Source organism: Phyllopteryx taeniolatus, chromosome 5, assembly GCF_024500385.1.
Source record: "Phyllopteryx taeniolatus isolate TA_2022b chromosome 5, UOR_Ptae_1.2, whole genome shotgun sequence".
In the NCBI taxonomy this organism is placed as follows: domain Eukaryota; kingdom Metazoa; phylum Chordata; class Actinopteri; order Syngnathiformes; family Syngnathidae; genus Phyllopteryx; species Phyllopteryx taeniolatus.
In genome coordinates, this window is record NC_084506.1 from 1,217,501 (window position 1) to 1,233,912 (window position 16,412).

The window sequence follows — 16,412 nt, forward strand, 5'->3', positions numbered from 1 at the left end:
GAGAAATGGAACACAAATGAGTGATCACTGTGTTTTCCTATCACTTCACTGCATGAATTGAGTTGTTGCATGTTTAAGGAACATCATAATCTGTTTCCACCTGTTCTGTCTGCCACTTACAAAGTTCTTTATTTTCAATGTGATGTATGCATTTTGTTAAACAGTAAATTATTTTATAAAAATGTCTGACATTTAGACCTTTCCTCACGTTCAGATTGCATCAAGTAAGAAGCCTGTAGCCAAAGGCATGAAAGATGACGAGGATCGGTCTGGACCCCTCTTCATCCTTATCCCCAATGCTAAGGAGCAGAGGATCAAAGAGGAGAAGCAACTGAAGGTACCCGACTGACTGCAATGATATCTAAACAGAGAGTACTTAGCTGTTAGCCATTTTCATTCAGTATTCCAGAAAATGTTAATCAGTGAATAAATGGCAAAAATGCCCTCCTGCAGCAATGTAATTATTGTTTGTGGTACAGAATGTTGTCAAATAAAAATGTGTGCTGTAATGTGACCAGTATCACTGAAACCTAGAGAAGCAATAATAATTTGTGCAACATTTTAATAGAATGTAACACCGGCATTTGGCTTTGAACTTGATTGTTCTGTCCTAATAGATTTTGAAGTGGAACTTCATAACTCCTCGAGATGAATATTTGGAACAGCTTAAAACTCAGATGTCGACCTGCTTTGCCAAGTGGCTCCAGGATGACCTTTTCCATCTTGACTTCCAGAGACAAGTAAAGGCCATTAGCGTCATGATTGAGGTGAGGACTCATGTACAGGTGCTGGTCATATAATTAGAATATCATGAAAATTTATTTCAGTAATTTAATTAAAAAAGTGAAACTTGTATATTATATTCATTCATTACGGACAGGCTGATATATTTCAAATATTTCTTTTAATTTGGATTATAACTGACAGCTAATGAAAATTCCAAATTCAGTATCTCAGAACATTTTAATATTAAGAACAATACAAAAAATATTTCTCGAAATGTTGGCCAACTGAAAAGTATGAACATGTACAGCACTCAGTACTTAGTTGGGGCTCCTTTGGCCTGAATTACTGCAGCAATGCGGCGTGGCATGGAGTCGATCAGTCTGTGGCACTGCTCAGGTGTTATGAGGGCCCAGGTTGCTCTGATAGTGGCCTTCAGCTCTTCTGCATTGTTGGGTCTGGCGTATCGCATCTTCGTCTTCACAATAGCCCATAGATTTTCTATGGGGTTGAGGTCAGGTGAGTTGGCTGGCCAATCAAGAACAGGGATACCATGGTCCTTAAACCAGGTACTGTTAACTTTGTCACTGTATCCAGGTGCCAAGTCCTGTTGGAAAATGAAATCTGCATTTCCATAAAGTTGGTCAGCAGCAGGAAACATGAAGTGCTCTTAAACTTCCAGGTAAACTGCTGCGTTGACCTTGGACCTAAGGAAACACAGTGGACCAACACCAGCACATGTCATGGCACCCCAAACCATCACTGACTGTGGAAACTTCACACTCGACCTCAAGCAACGTGTATTCTGTCCCTCTCCTCTCTTCCTCCAGACTCTGGGACCTTGATTGCCAAAGGACATGCAAAATTTACTTTCATCAGAGAACAAAACTTTGCACCACTCAGTAGCAGTCGAGTCATCCTCTCGTTTAGCTCAGGAGAGATGCCGTCTCTTGCTCAAGAGTGGCTTGACACAGGGAATACGACAGCTGAAACTCCTGTCTTGTATACGTCTCTGTGTGGTGGTTCTTGAAGCACTGACTCCAGCTGAAACTCCTGTCTTGTATACGTCTCTGTGTGGTGGTTCTTGAAGCACTGACTCCAGCTGAAGTCCACTTTTTGTGAATCTCCCCCACATTTTTGAATGGGTTTTGTTTCACAATCCTCTCCAGGGTGCGGTTATCCCTATTGCTTGTACACTTTTTTTTTTCTACCACATCTTTTCCTTCCCTTTGCTTCTCTATTAATGTGCTTGGACACAGAGCTCTCTGACCAGCCAGCCTCTTTAGCAACGACCTTTCGTGTCTTGCCCACCTTGTGCAAGGTGTCAATGGTCATCTTTTGTACAACTCTCAGATCAGCAGTCTTCCCCATGATTGTGTAGCCTAGAGAACTAGACTGAGAGACCATTTAAAGACCTTTGCAGGTGCTTTGAGTTAAGTAGCTGATTAGAGGGTGGCACCAGGTGTCTTCAATATTGCACCCCTCCATAATATTCTAATTTTCTGAGATACTCAATTTTGGGTTTTCATTAGTTGTTAGTTATAATCATCAACAAAAGAAATAAACACTTGAAATAGGTCAGTCTGTGTGAAATGAATGTATACATTATACAAGTTTCACTTTTTGACTGGAATTACTGAAATAAATCAACTTTTTCATGATATTCTAATTATATGACCAGCACCTGTACCTGCTGAGGTGCAGAAGTCTCATTGAAGGTTAGAAAAATTGTTTGATTGCAGTAATTGCCTCGAGGTTGTGCAAAAAACATAAGTTTAGGGTACTATCATTTGTGTCCAGGGCTGTTTCATGATTTTGAGATTTTAAATGTAATTGTTGAACCACAATGTCTGATTTTGATTGGGTAATTTTCATTGAATTTGTATATTTATTACTTTGTCAGAATCAAGTTGTTTCGGTGACCACTGTGACTTTTTCTTTCATTAAGAGAGTGGTACAAACAATTCTGTCCATGTGTGTACATATGTGTCCTTGTTGCTATGGATGCATCGATCAAAGTCTGAAATATCAAAACAGTCACTGTACTTTTATTTGTCAGAGGCTGGAGAGTGAAAGTGATGCCACCATAAGCTGTCTGGACTTAATTCTTAAATGGTTCACTCTACGCTTCTTTGACACCAACACAACAGTCCTGATGAAGGTGCTGGAGTATTTGAAGCTGCTCTTTGCCATGCTCGATAGGGAGAACTATAATCTCACTGAGTATGAGGCAAACTCTTTTGTCCCCTACCTTCTACTCAAGGTCAGCACACACCACACTTGGCATGACGGGTTTGTTCTCTGTGAATGATCTTTAATTCTTGGTTCCTCTTTCTTCTTTCTCTTAGGTAGGAGAGTCTAAGGACGTGGTTCGCAAAGATGTTCGGGCAATACTCACGATGCTATGTAAGGTTTACCCTGCATCCAAGGTCTTTCCTTACCTCATGGATGGTACCAAGTCCAAAAACTCAAAACAAAGAGCTGGTAGGTCGCTATAATCTACCAGTTTACTGTTGTTGCATTAAATTACTCAAATTTCATTTCTCTGTTATGAGTGCGTGTTTTCTTACAATGAATCTTTGGGTTCGTGTCTTAAGAATGTCTGGAGGAGTTGGGCTGTTTGATAGAAGGCTATGGAATGATTGTATGCCAACCAACTGCGGCCAAGTCTCTGAAAGAGATTGCTGTTCATATTGGTGATAGAGACACTTCTGTCCGAAATGCTGCGCTGAACACGGTAGTGGCTGTCTACAATGTCTGTGGAGACCAAGTCTATAAACTAATTGGAAATGTAAGTTTGAGGATTGCAGTAGTCTGGGTTTATCTAAAACTCAACTCCAAATTTGACATTGCCCAATGCCTTATATCCTTTACAGTTGTCAGAGAAAGATATGAGCATGTTGGAGGAGAGGATAAAACGTTCTTCAGCGAAGAAAACAGTTGCTGCGCCAGCCAGGCAGAGTGCAAACGAACGGTCTCAAAGAGATCACCCAGCTAACCCCAATGGCACTTTCCTTCGCAAGTCTGCACAGGAAGACCCCAACAAACTCAAGTAGGTCACCCCAGCGTCTGGAGAGGATCATTTGCACCATGAATGGTAGTTAAATGGAGCAAGAAATATGTGTTGACATTTGAGAGTAGGGCAGGACTACTTGGGAAAAAAACAAAACAACAAAGGATAATTTTTTTTCATATTGTGTGTTCTTGATTATAATCACAATTTATTTGTTTTTTTTACATATTACTTTTAAAGCATATGTAAATTACCGACTAACAATTATTTGAATAGATTAAGGTGTCCATCAGGGGCGGCATGGTGGGACTGGTTTGCACATCTGCCTCACAGGTCTGAGGTCCCGGGTTCAAATCCGGCCTCCCTGTGTGAGTTTGCATGTTCTCCCCGTGCCTACGTGGGTTTTCTCCGCGTACTCCAGTTTCCTCCCACATTCCAAAAACATGCACGGTGGGAGGGCTGCACGACTATAGCCAAAGTAATAATCAGTTGTTTTCATTATTGTCATCACGATTATTCCTCGTGAGGGAAAAAATATTTTTATTGTACTATTTTTCAGCAATAGGTTTTCAGTGCACAATGAGTCTTTAAATAAGAATAGCTAATAATAAATAAATGTGCCCCAAAAAAAATCTACTTAAACAAGGGCTAACTAAATAAATATGCTATTAAAAAGTGCGATCAAGAATTGCAGCTTGTTTAAAGCAAATACGGTTTATGCATAAAAGGCAATAACATTCAGCTGCAAATACCGACTTCTCATTAGAAATCCCTGTCAATATAGTGCATTGTCAGGTATACGTCTCTGTTGTTCTGCTTGACCATTAGTCTGTCGTTCACGGTCGCAAAACTGCAAAGAAGGCAACAGCGGTGATTTCCCTCTCCATTTACACCATGCGTTTGTCACTACTGTCAGGCCAGCTGAAAAGTCGAAGTCAAGGCAGCCTTTACGACTGTTAATTCTGTATGTCTTCCCATGACATGCCACCTCTGTGCCAACATGCTGAGAGGGCCAACTTCAATATTAAAGCTTCATGTGTTACTACATTGGAAATCAATGCCATTTTAGACTTTTGTTTTTGAAGTTGCCAGGACTTAATGAAGCCTTAACCATGCGTTTTGCCCCCTTGGTGGCTGCTGACTCGGTTGCGGAAACTGCTGCACGTTACATTGACATCACTACTTTTCATATGCAGCAATTCCAACATTTTAAATATTAAAAAATATATCGCTGACCGTTAGGCTCATTTAACAATGGCAGCCAAAATCTTGATCACGATTAAAATTTGATTAATTGTGCAGCCCTACATGGTAGGTTAATTGAAGAAAATTGTCCGTATGTGTGAAAATGAGTGCGATTGGTTGTCTATATGTGCCCTACGATTGGATGTTCAGGGTGTACCCCGTCTCTCGCCCGAAGTCAGCTGAGATGGGTACCAGCACACCCGCAACCCTCGTGAGGATAAACGGTTAAGAGAATAGGTGGATGGATGGATGGATTAATCCGTCAATTATTTTTTTGAGTCATTGATGATGATTGAAAAAATTTAAATTTTCATCCCTTTTATTAAATTTTTTTTAAAATTGATTATGATTCAGTTACTGGTTTGGTCTGTTACATGTCAAAAGAGGCAAAAATGTTGATTGTTTTCCCATGGTGTTTGCAAATATATTTTGCTGAAACACAAAGATAATCGGTCTGCTTTATTATAATATAATTATTATTTACTGTTGAGATGCTGAAATTCTGAGGATTTGGAAAATTTTCAGTTAAACAAGGTCTCTAAACTATTAATCAAGCAATAGTTATCAATTAAATTGATAATCGATAGTTGTCAATTAATCGATGCACCTATAAACAAAACATTCAACAACGTAAAAATTAGCAGGACTGATTACACTACTCAAATGTCTTTTTCTCACAACACCCGTGGTTAATTTTTAAAATGGTAAACCCAACATTATATTTGTACACAAAACTAATAAGGCAAATGAAATAATTTGAAATATATAAGGACAATTGTATTCTCATTTCTGAGGGCTGGACTTTTGGTACTGAGTGTATAGTATAAAGTCTACAGAATTTGAGACGAAATCAGTCTTTGCTAAATGGTTAGCATTCACGATTAGCATTTGTGCACTAGTGATTATCCTTTTAGCTTAAAAAAAAAACAACAAAAAACTACTGTTCACCTCACTCATACATTATGTACATTACACATCTAATAGTGTAATAGTCTAACAGTGTCTTAAAAATCACTTGATGATTCCCTGTCATTTTTGGCAAAGTTTATCAGTGGCCTAATACTGTGTCCGTCAGCAATAATTAACTCATTTTATTGTATTTTTATTTTTTTCTCTGCGGCGCTTCGAGGCAGAAATTCTGCGCCAAACCTATTTTTGAAGTAGACTTAGCTGAGTTATTCATATAACATTTTTGGGGGGGATTTTCCCAGCCCTACAGTACACTAGTCTGAAGTGCTGTAAATTTCTTAGAGGTATATAAAATATAAAATCAACAACTGCCCCCTCGGGGATAATGAAGACACCCGAGGGGCTGCCGGCAATGGGCTCTTTGGAACGACGGCTGAGGGGGTCTCAGTATCTCCGTACGGAACGGGCCAGTCGAGGAGGTGCAGTTTGGCTTTTTTTACGCACATTTCCGCCATTTCTGAGCTGCAACACCTGAAATGGACCTGAAATTTATCACAATCACTAATCATGATCATTTAATTAATCATTTATTTTTTCTAGACACATTCATTGATCATTTACTTTTTCTATTGTGAAAGTGAACTTATTGAAGAGTTTAAACGGATCACATAATCAGAAGTTCAATACATTCAGATTTAATTCAGAAATAAGATTTAGATTTTCACACTAAAGCATACGATCGTAAACTGTGGAGCTGTCATAAATTGCTTTTGTGTGTGAGTAATTATTTGGAAATGTGTACAGCTGACAAGCCATTTTTTACAATTCTTTCCTACTTAAAATGAGTAACTGTAAAATGATGACCGTTTCCTTTTAGAATATAGTAATACAAAAACAGTAACTGTTTAAATGGGGAGTTGAGATTTTCCACTTAATTAGTATTCTTTTTGCTGACAGTTTTTCTTTCATTCTGTAGTGAATGTCTAGGGTATTTTCGGTCTCCTGTCCTCGGTGGTGTCAACATTGAAGGCGTAAAAGTGATGATTCCCCGTCCTTAGATTTTAACATCCATTTTGTGAATAGGTAATCAATAAACAACCAATTCTCGAAGTCATGTACAGGAAACAATGTTTTTCATCTTTCAAAGGCGACTAATCTGTTTTTCATCACAGAATATGTTTCAAGATGTGGATTAAAATTATTTCCCTCTATCATCCCCCCACAGCCTTGCATGTTGTGTTGCTCTTAACAGATAGAAGAAGAAGAATAACTTTTTATTGTCAGAACTTTATATAAATTTTATTAGTATTTGGTACCATTGCCTTTAAACTGTATGAATTGGATCAAAAGTTTTGGATAGCCTTCCACAAGCTTCTCACAATAGTTGCCAGGAATTTTCGCCAATTCCACCTGAGAGAACTGGCGTTAACTCAGCCAAGTTTGTAGGCTGCCTTGCTCACACATGCCTTTTCAGGTCTTCCCATAAATTTTCAATTGGCTTTAGATCAGGGCTTTGTGGTGGCCACTCCAAAACATTGACTTTATCCTTAAGCCACTTTGTAACCAGTATGTTTCGGGTCATTGTCCATTTGGAAGACCCATTTGCGCCCAAGCTTTAACTTCCTAGCTGAAATCCAGCATCCTACATTACCAGCCAGTACGGCGCTGTGTCCGGCCACCGTGATGAAAATTTCATAAATGAAATAATAATTGCTGAAATAAGCACTATATTGTTTAACAAAAAAAGCTGCTTGAATTAATGAACTAATACGTCACTGGAGACGTCATCTGAGAACAGGGTCAGTTAAGAGTATATTATTACAAATATGTATTATTAATAATATAAGATAAGAAAACCTATTAGTTCCACAATGAGGGATTTTCCGTCATATCAGTAGCAATAGTGAATATAGTAAGTATAAATAGCATGCGAGAGAAAACATTTATAAAAGTACAATCACAAAATAGAAATTTAAACTATTGTACATGCATAAACGATCCAATTCAATCTATCAGCAATGTTATTTGTTGGCAAAATGAAGTGCTATGTTTTAATTGACTTTTGTGATCTGATTCAATACTTTTTATTACCTAGGATGGAAACAGAGTTAATCCAAAGGCCAATTAATCCATAGAGACATATGACAATGGCACATCGAAATCTCATATTTTCATTCAGGCTACAATTGTGTCTGCCGTTACAAGGTGGATGCAATAAAAACAAAATAAATATTGAAGCCATGATTAATTAACGATTACGCTTACAGAGTAATGATTAGCTTGTGCAATTGAACAGTATGCAGAATTATTTTTATCCTATTACATAATATACTGCAGTAACCTTTCTGCGTAATGTTCTTGACAAAATTTTAGAAATATGGAAATTCAGACAAATTGTTCTGGAAGTGAATTTCTATATTACATATTGGCAGCTCTGGGTACATGCACCCAAGAATGAACCAGACTTGTGCAATTCCACAATTCTCTTTCTGATATCTTGGCTGATTTGTTTTGACTTTCCCATGATGTTACAAACAAGCAGTGTGTTTCAGGTGGGCCTAGTTTAATAAAAAATCCACAGGTGTGTCTCTAATTAATGCCTAGATCAGACTACAAGACATGTTTGGTCTTTCACGATTGCACTATGTTAGACTACTGCCGTAAAATCTATATCTCGGTCACACAGTGGCAACAGTACATAACGTGTATTCCGATACCACCATATCCCGTCTTTTATGATCACTGGGCTTTATTTTGTCAAATCAAACACTGTCGGGGAGGCGTAACCAAAAAATGTGCCACCTTGCACCGTAACTGGATACAACAGTTACTATGGCGACAAAAAGTTATTGTCAAACAGAATGTTATGTAGCCTAGCAAGCTCGTGGTAGCACTAACGTTTGTACGTAAATATACCAACGTTCTGTTGAATCATGTGCTAAAGGTTCGGTAAACATTGGTTGTGCGTGTGAATAAATGTTAACGGGAGGCGATGTGTCACGATGCGCAATCCAATTGGTCGACAAGGTGTGCTGTCGGAGAGTTGTCTTTGATATGTCACAGTGCAGGGAAGATATTCCAAAAAATCAAACATGCTAGAGTTTTCATTTTGGCGTCATAGGGCTAATGTAGGGCCCAATCGTGGGTCATGGATTATATCACACTACAAGACGTTTTGTTGTTCCTGACAAAATATGTCTGGCCCGATCTGGGAAAAAGCCCGCACTAGCTAATCGGGCCAATATGGGGGCTAAAATCCTGAAGTCTGATCTAGCCATAACTCAACTGTTGTCAGTAAACGTAAACAAACCCATCAGAGACCTCCAAAGAAATTACATCTGTGTTTTCGCATATGGTTTAAAGGCATCATTATCTCACTGTATGTAAACTTTTGACTTTGAAGAATATAATGAAATATTGCCAAAATAATCCGTTACTCATTATTCTGGTATTTAGCAAATAGAAATAATTTTAGTAACGTAATTGACCTAAACTGTAAAGTTTAGTCTTCCATGAGGGGGAAAAAAAGTATTTTTATATCGTGTATGTATATGTAAACGTGGTTTAAACTGTACAGCATGTGGACAAAGTAATTTGAGACATTAACAATAATTTCCTGGTCTTTACTCATTACTTATCCCCTGTTTTTTTTTCTTTGTTTTTAAATGCTTTTCATCATGTGAAGCACATTGAGTTACCTTGTGTTTGAAATGCCCGTATAAATAAATTAGCTTTGCTTTGCTAAACTCGCCATCTTACGTAGACAATTTAGAATTTTCTTGTTGCCAAAAGAAACATCCCAAAAGGCATGTTTGGATGAAGTTAGAACTTACTCAGAGCCCTGAATTCAATGAGCTCGAGCAGCTTTAAGATGAACTACTGTAGAATGGGAGTGGTGAGCACCTCTGTCTGACTTATTAAATGCTGTTCTGAATGGATGGACAAAGATTCCCGTGACACATTCCAAAATCCTGTAGATTGTCTTCTCACAAGAGTGACTTCTCCTAAGGGGAGACTGTTTTCATATTTTTCTATCTGAATTCCTGTCGGCGTCTTGGCCCAATACAATACTTTTGTCCATATACTGCACTTACTTGGCAGGCTCTGACAGTGAAAACCAAGCATTGTGTGCCTTTTGCCTGGGAGGTGGGCCTGCTGCCTGCATGTCTCTTAACTCCTCATCTTTTTTCCTGTGATTTCCTTCTTTCTGTTTTCTTCCTGCCTTCCTTTCCGGAGCAGAATTATGTATCGCACTTATAGAATGTGAGTACCTCTTCCTCCTCCTCCTCTTGTGTCTGTGACCTTGGCAAAAAAACATAAAATACAATTTTATCGTCTTAATGTAAATGGGCACCATCTTTCTGTCTTTTGGATTTTCTTCATTCAATAGATGGTGCACTGTGTAGTATCATTTAATGTAACTTTGAATGACAGTATTTCATTTAATTCAGTCATCTATTTCATTTTATTTGTACTACATAAAAACATCAAAATTACAGTTTTGAATAGAAGTTCATTTGGGCTTTTGATACCTAAACGTCATGTTCTTGGTCTTGCAGCAAGTGGAACCAAAAATGTAGGTGTGGCGCCTCTAATATGGAAGTTGATTCCCATTTGGTCACTTGCAGTAAGGGTTCAGCTGTATTCACATGGTAACTTAAAAACAACTACGGTCCAGGAACTTCCAAGTACTTCAGTCCTTCATTGGCAGCATTTAACACATGCACTGCCTGGGCACTATGAGAACATGGGGAAGTCTTTATCAAAATTCAATACATTTTGGTATTAATGCTAGTTGTGTATTAGCAAAAGGTTAAGTTGACAAAAGAAATTAGTCACTTTAGCTAATTTTTAAACAAATATAACAAATATTGTTTTAGTGGTGGATTTAAAGTGCTGGTTGGTAAGGCTGAGAGAAAGCCTTAAAAAAAAAAGTCTCAGGTTTTTGTCACAAATCTGATTTTTGCTTTTAATCTTTTTTTTCCTCCTTTACTAGAAAAATATAATGACTGACAATGAAAAATCTAATGACAATGACATTCTTCAGAACAAGTAACTTCTCCTGATACCGAACAAGCGTTGATGTTTTTTTGGTGGCAATTTTCTATACACACACACACATAGCATGCAGCAAGCATCCCACCTTAGTAGCCGAACAGCAGAAAACAGCAAGGTTGGGCGACAGTTGGGACGCTGCAGTTTGGCATAGTCGTTACCATAATGACGGTAAAGCCACACAGTCCCCACAATTGCGACATGCAAATATGAATTATTGCTGTAATACACATTCATTTGTGTTGTTTGTTACAGCAAGTTGAATGTGTGCCTTATTGAACTGTCATATTTATGGTGTATGGCGCACGACTATGTCATTATCAAACCGTGACTTCAGGCTGTGTGTAAAATAATGACGTCCAATAAAATCAACCACATAGTCAACAAAGCCCAATGGGCATTGCTTGTTAATAGAAAATACTTGTGTACAAGCTTGTGGGCAAAGCTGTGACTTAGGAACAATAAACATCGTTTTATTTTGGTGTCCTGCCCTAAAAATGCACTTTTGGGCTAGTTTTGCAGAAATTCGGGTGCATCACTACAATTATCATATAGCAAGCTGTCAAGCTGCATGTCTCAGCTGGTCCAGATGACTGCTGTAATACTTCATTTCTTCCAGTGCTCTCACTGTCATTTAGAGTTGTTAAGGCAACATATTTAGAAGCGCATCCCTTGGGTCAAAAGTTTAGAAAATGTCAATAAATCCCTGCTTTTGCAATGTATAAATGGGCATGTCTTTGTCAATGATCAGTGCGATTGACTCAGTGATTGCCTGCATTACGCTACTGTATTCTAATGTTGGTCACTATGGTGATACTTGGACACCTAAGTATTTTTTGAGGTGGTACTTGGTGTAAACCTTTTGAGAACCACTGCAATACAGTGTTAGACCTGACTTAAGAATCTTAAAATGTTACTTAAACCATCCCTTGTACATCCTTGTTTTACGAGCCTGGAGCGAATTAATTTATCACATTTAGTTCCTATGGTGGTGGGGGGTTTGAATTAAAATTAAATTGGAACAATTTGGAAGCAGAACGTTCCATTTTAGAGCTTCCACTGTCTCCACAGGAGAGCCACATGGATGCATAGAGGTGTCATGCACTGGTGCCCGCTTCTTTTCATGGGATCAACAAAGGAACATGGTGGTGGTCTGGGGTTATTTCTTGTCACACAAAAACAATGAGAAAATGATTCTGCTCATGTTGTGTGTTTCTAAGCGGAAATTATAGTCACGACTCGCTAGTCTCTTTTATGGGATGGGCTTCAAACTACTAATGCTGTAAAAACTATATATTAAAAATTGAATCAAATGTAGGCCTGAGCAATAAACTGTCATCAATATAATCAGATAATCACCCTGCCTTACTGATTTAGTAAAACAATTAACCTGAAATACCGTTCTCTTCCCCAGCCAAGCCCGTCAGAATGCCCAGCACAGCGAGTCCTCTCACATGCCCATTCCCAAGGAGTTCCAGTTAGACCTGGACATGATTGAGATGGACCGGAGCAGAGTAAACGAGCTGCCCGACCTTGTCCAGCACAAGCTAGATGAGCTGTTGGAGCCTATTGTGATCCCTGAGCCAAAGTAAGTCTGACTGATGTGCAGACGCTGGAATAGGTCTTGAACATGGAACTTGATGTTGATTTCGATGCTGCTGTGTTTTGTCACACAAGGATGCGTACCGTTTCCCCACAATTTGATGACCTCCACAACAGCACTGCGTCCACTATAAACTTTGTCATCTCTCAGGTGGCCAGTGGGGACATAAACACCAGCATACAGGCACTTGCACAGGTAAAGATCACAGCTTGGCCTTTACTGTATGGGTTATTTCAAGAGCTATGACTTTTTTTATACGCTAATTTAATTCTCTGTTGGGATCAGACTTGCATCACCCTTGGAAAGTGTTTTGTACAGCATGCTTCGCATTTATCATTTTTAAATACAATTCCAATGAACAGCAACACGATACAGTGGTTGCTCAGCACCAGAAAACAATAGTTCCCAGACTTTTCAGTGTTAAATTTGAGCAGACTTTAAACCTTTTAGCATTGTAAAGGAAATTTACCAGAACAGACTGCTGCATATAATCGGATAATGATGTATAACTCTCTACACTAGGTGCATGAAGCCCAATGTTGTCAAACTTATTTTCATTGTTGGCCACATCGTAGTTATGGTTGCCCTCAGGGAAGCCACAAATGTGAAGTATAATAATGCTCGGGGTTTAATGGTATGCCAAAAATCTACCTAGAACCTGAGCTGCACTGTTTAGAGACTAGGCTTTTGGCTGGAGCATTTTGTGCACTTCTTGTTCCCTACCTAATCTGTTCTATGTGGGAACCCTAATATTTGGCCCATTGTATTACATAATTGTAACTACATTTGGTAAGAATCATTTTTATGGCTAGTTTAGAACAGAAGCCAAGGTATTGTGGGAAGCTTTCATGGGTCACATACATTTTCACAGGCCTTGAGTTTGGCACCTGTGATGTAGCCCACTACCCAACTATATTATGCAAGCCTTGTTCCTAGTAACTGAAAACATTTATATTTATGATTACAGGGGTGCTCTTTTGTAGTAAATGTGGGAGAGCTACTGTCTTGCCAGTCTGAAGATCATCTTGTAGCTCTCCTGCCCAATTTCTCCTCATGCATGCTTGGAATAAAATCATAGAATACGCTGGTCGTTTACCTACAGTTATAGAGAAAATATTAGACTTTACACTGATTTTATCGGGCTAATCGATATCGGCCGATATTTACAATTTTATGCTGATCGAATTTGTCATAATTCACAGATCCAAAAGACATTTACTCCGCGTCGCCATCGTGCACAAGAATATTTTAATCCAAAAGCTTGTTTATTTTTAGCCTTGTCGCGTGTCTTTTTGACGTACCATTGGAAATATCTGACGGCCAAAATGTCGGAGGTGTAGAAAAGACAACACGTCTGAGACAGACAACACGTAATGCCCCCTGGATTAGATTACAAGACAAATTTGCTCTTTCACGATTGCACAATGTCAGACTACTGCAAAAAAATCTTGTATTCCAATACCACCGCATCCCGTTTTTTACGATCATTGGGCTTTATCTTGTCAACTCAAATGCGACCGGATACACTCGTTACCATGGCGACGACAACAAGAGTGGATCGTGCCGACTGTATTCTAAGGACAAAATGGGGAAAAATGTGTGTTGGTAGTCACCGGTGCTCAAGACAGGAGAGGACCTTCGTTTAAGCCTTAAACGAACGTCCTATGTTCACGTACTTTTAATGCGATACGGCTCGCAAGCAGGCAACAAAACGTTATGTAGCCTAGCAAGCTAGTGGTAGCATGAACGGATGTACGTAAACATGCCACCGTTCTGTTGAATCATGCTCTAAAGTTTCGGTGTGGGTGAAATAATTTAATTAAAAATAATTTAATTACAGTAAGTTGGCACCCATTATTTCTGTCATGTTGTAATGTTGGTTTGACCTGACTAATAAGAATACACGATCTGACTAGAGCAGTGATTTCCAACCTTTATGGATCCAAGGCACATATTTTACAATTGAAAAATCTCATGGCACACCAACAAACAAAAATGTCACAAAAAGTGGATACAGTAATTACTGTATTTACTTCCTGCCAGCTAAGAAGCCCATTCATTTGTTCTGTCTGTCACTATGCCTCACTGGCATAAATAGAGGAACAAATACATTTATTGTAAATATAATTTTTAGCAATTAAGTACACAAGTATATACAGTAAATGAACAGGTCATTTAAATAGACACATTCCTCCATCTTGTGATCGGATCGGTGATCGGTAATCGTTTTTTTAAACTTGCTGATCGGTAATCGATCAGCCCCAAAAATCCTGATCGTGCAAAGCCTAGAAAATATTGCCACAACAACTATCCTTAGTTGTCAGTGCAAGTGGAAATAGAAGTACAAATAACCAAATAGTAAAATTAAAATAAATGATAATTGCGCACTTTACCTTGTGACTTTTTAGTGAAAAACTCCCATCATTACCATTTTTTGCGGGGGCGTTCCTCCCAATCACGCCCATCCAGGTCTCACTGTCATTGCCCACATGAGCATTGAAGTCCCCCAGCAGAACAATGGAGTCCTCAGTGGGAGCGTTCTCCAGCACCCCCTCCAAGGACTCAAAAAAGGGTGGGTACTCTGAACTGGCGTTTGGTGCAAAGGCACAAATAACAGTCAGGACCCGTCCCCCCACCTGAAGGGGGAAGGAGGCTACCCTCTCGTCCACCGTGGTGAACCCCAATGTACAGGCGCTGAGCTGGGGGGCAATAAGTATACCCACACCTGCTTGGCGCGTATCACCGTGGGCAACTCCAGAGTGGAAGAGAGTCCAACCCCTCTCAAGAGGATTGGTACCAGAGCCCAAGCCGTGTGTGGAGGAGCCAGACTATATCTAGTCGGAATTTCTCAACCTCACACACCAACTCGGGCTCCTTCCCTGCCAGAGCTGTAACGTTCCACGTCCCTGGAGCCAGCTTCTGTAGGCAGGGATCGGATCGCCAAGGTCCCTGCCTTCGGCCACCGCCCAGCTCACACTGCACCCGATCCCTATGGCCCCTCCCACAGGTGGTGAGTCCATGGGAAGGGGAACCCACGTTACCCTTTTGGGCTGTGCCCGGCCGGGCCCCATGGGTGCAGGGCCGACCACCAGGTGTTCTCCTTCGAACCCCACCTTCATGCCTGGCTCCAGAGGGGGGCCCCGGTGACCCGCGTCCGGGCAAAGGAAACTTATATCCATTTTATTCATCATAGGGGTTTTTGGACCCGTGCTTTTTCTGATCCCTCACCTCGGACCTGTTTCCCATGGGTGACCCTACCAGGGGCGTGAAGCTCCAGACAACTTAGCTCCTAGGATCATTGGGACATACAAATACCTCCACCGCGATAAGGTGACTGCTCAAGGAGTGGGCCAAAATATCCAAGTATCAAATTATTGGCTGTTGGATTAAAAAAGGCTGATGCCAATATGAGCCAAAATGCCAACGATCGGCCTCGATAATCGGCCCGGACTGTAATCTGTTTTATCACTACTCCCTGTGTGGCTTCTGTGTAGGGGGGCTCTAGTCTGCAGAATATTCGACACAAATTCCCACTCGTTAAAAATGAAATGGAAGTTGCTCTTTCTGTCGACTTATATGACTCAAAAATGGCTGTTTTAACTCCATGTCCAGTTCTGGCGTGTTTTGGTTTTGGATTTGCATATTGTGGTTGAAGTATCATTTGTCCATTTTTGTTATCCGGATTTACAGGGGAATTAAAAATGACCCCAAACAAAGATTTACAACGTGAACCACTCTCAAAGCGGCTCACAGTGGCCGGGAGGTGAATCGATTCAGCAGTTATGCAGAATCGATATTGAATTGTCAGAAGAAAAATTGCAATGCATTGCTGAATCGATATTTTTACCCAACCTTAATATATAT

General features: G+C 39.7%; 1 protein-coding gene across 3 annotated transcripts in view; it reads left to right on the top strand.

The window, feature by feature from the left end:
* Positions 1 to 16,412, top strand: part of ckap5 (cytoskeleton associated protein 5) — a 112,638-nt gene that overhangs the window by 62,012 nt on the left and 34,214 nt on the right. For 2 of the 3 annotated variants that reach the window (XM_061772615.1, XM_061772617.1), the window contains 9 exons: positions 215 to 337; positions 618 to 767; positions 2,783 to 2,986; positions 3,072 to 3,207; positions 3,321 to 3,514; positions 3,600 to 3,775; positions 10,130 to 10,153; positions 12,360 to 12,533; positions 12,623 to 12,743. In XM_061772615.1, coding sequence (XP_061628599.1) covers positions 215 to 337; positions 618 to 767; positions 2,783 to 2,986; positions 3,072 to 3,207; positions 3,321 to 3,514; positions 3,600 to 3,775; positions 10,130 to 10,153; positions 12,360 to 12,533; positions 12,623 to 12,743 — 1,302 coding nt within the window. The remainder of the gene's footprint in view (positions 1 to 214; positions 338 to 617; positions 768 to 2,782; positions 2,987 to 3,071; positions 3,208 to 3,320; positions 3,515 to 3,599; positions 3,776 to 10,129; positions 10,154 to 12,359; positions 12,534 to 12,622; positions 12,744 to 16,412) is intronic. The other variant, XM_061772616.1, reaches the window with a different exon arrangement.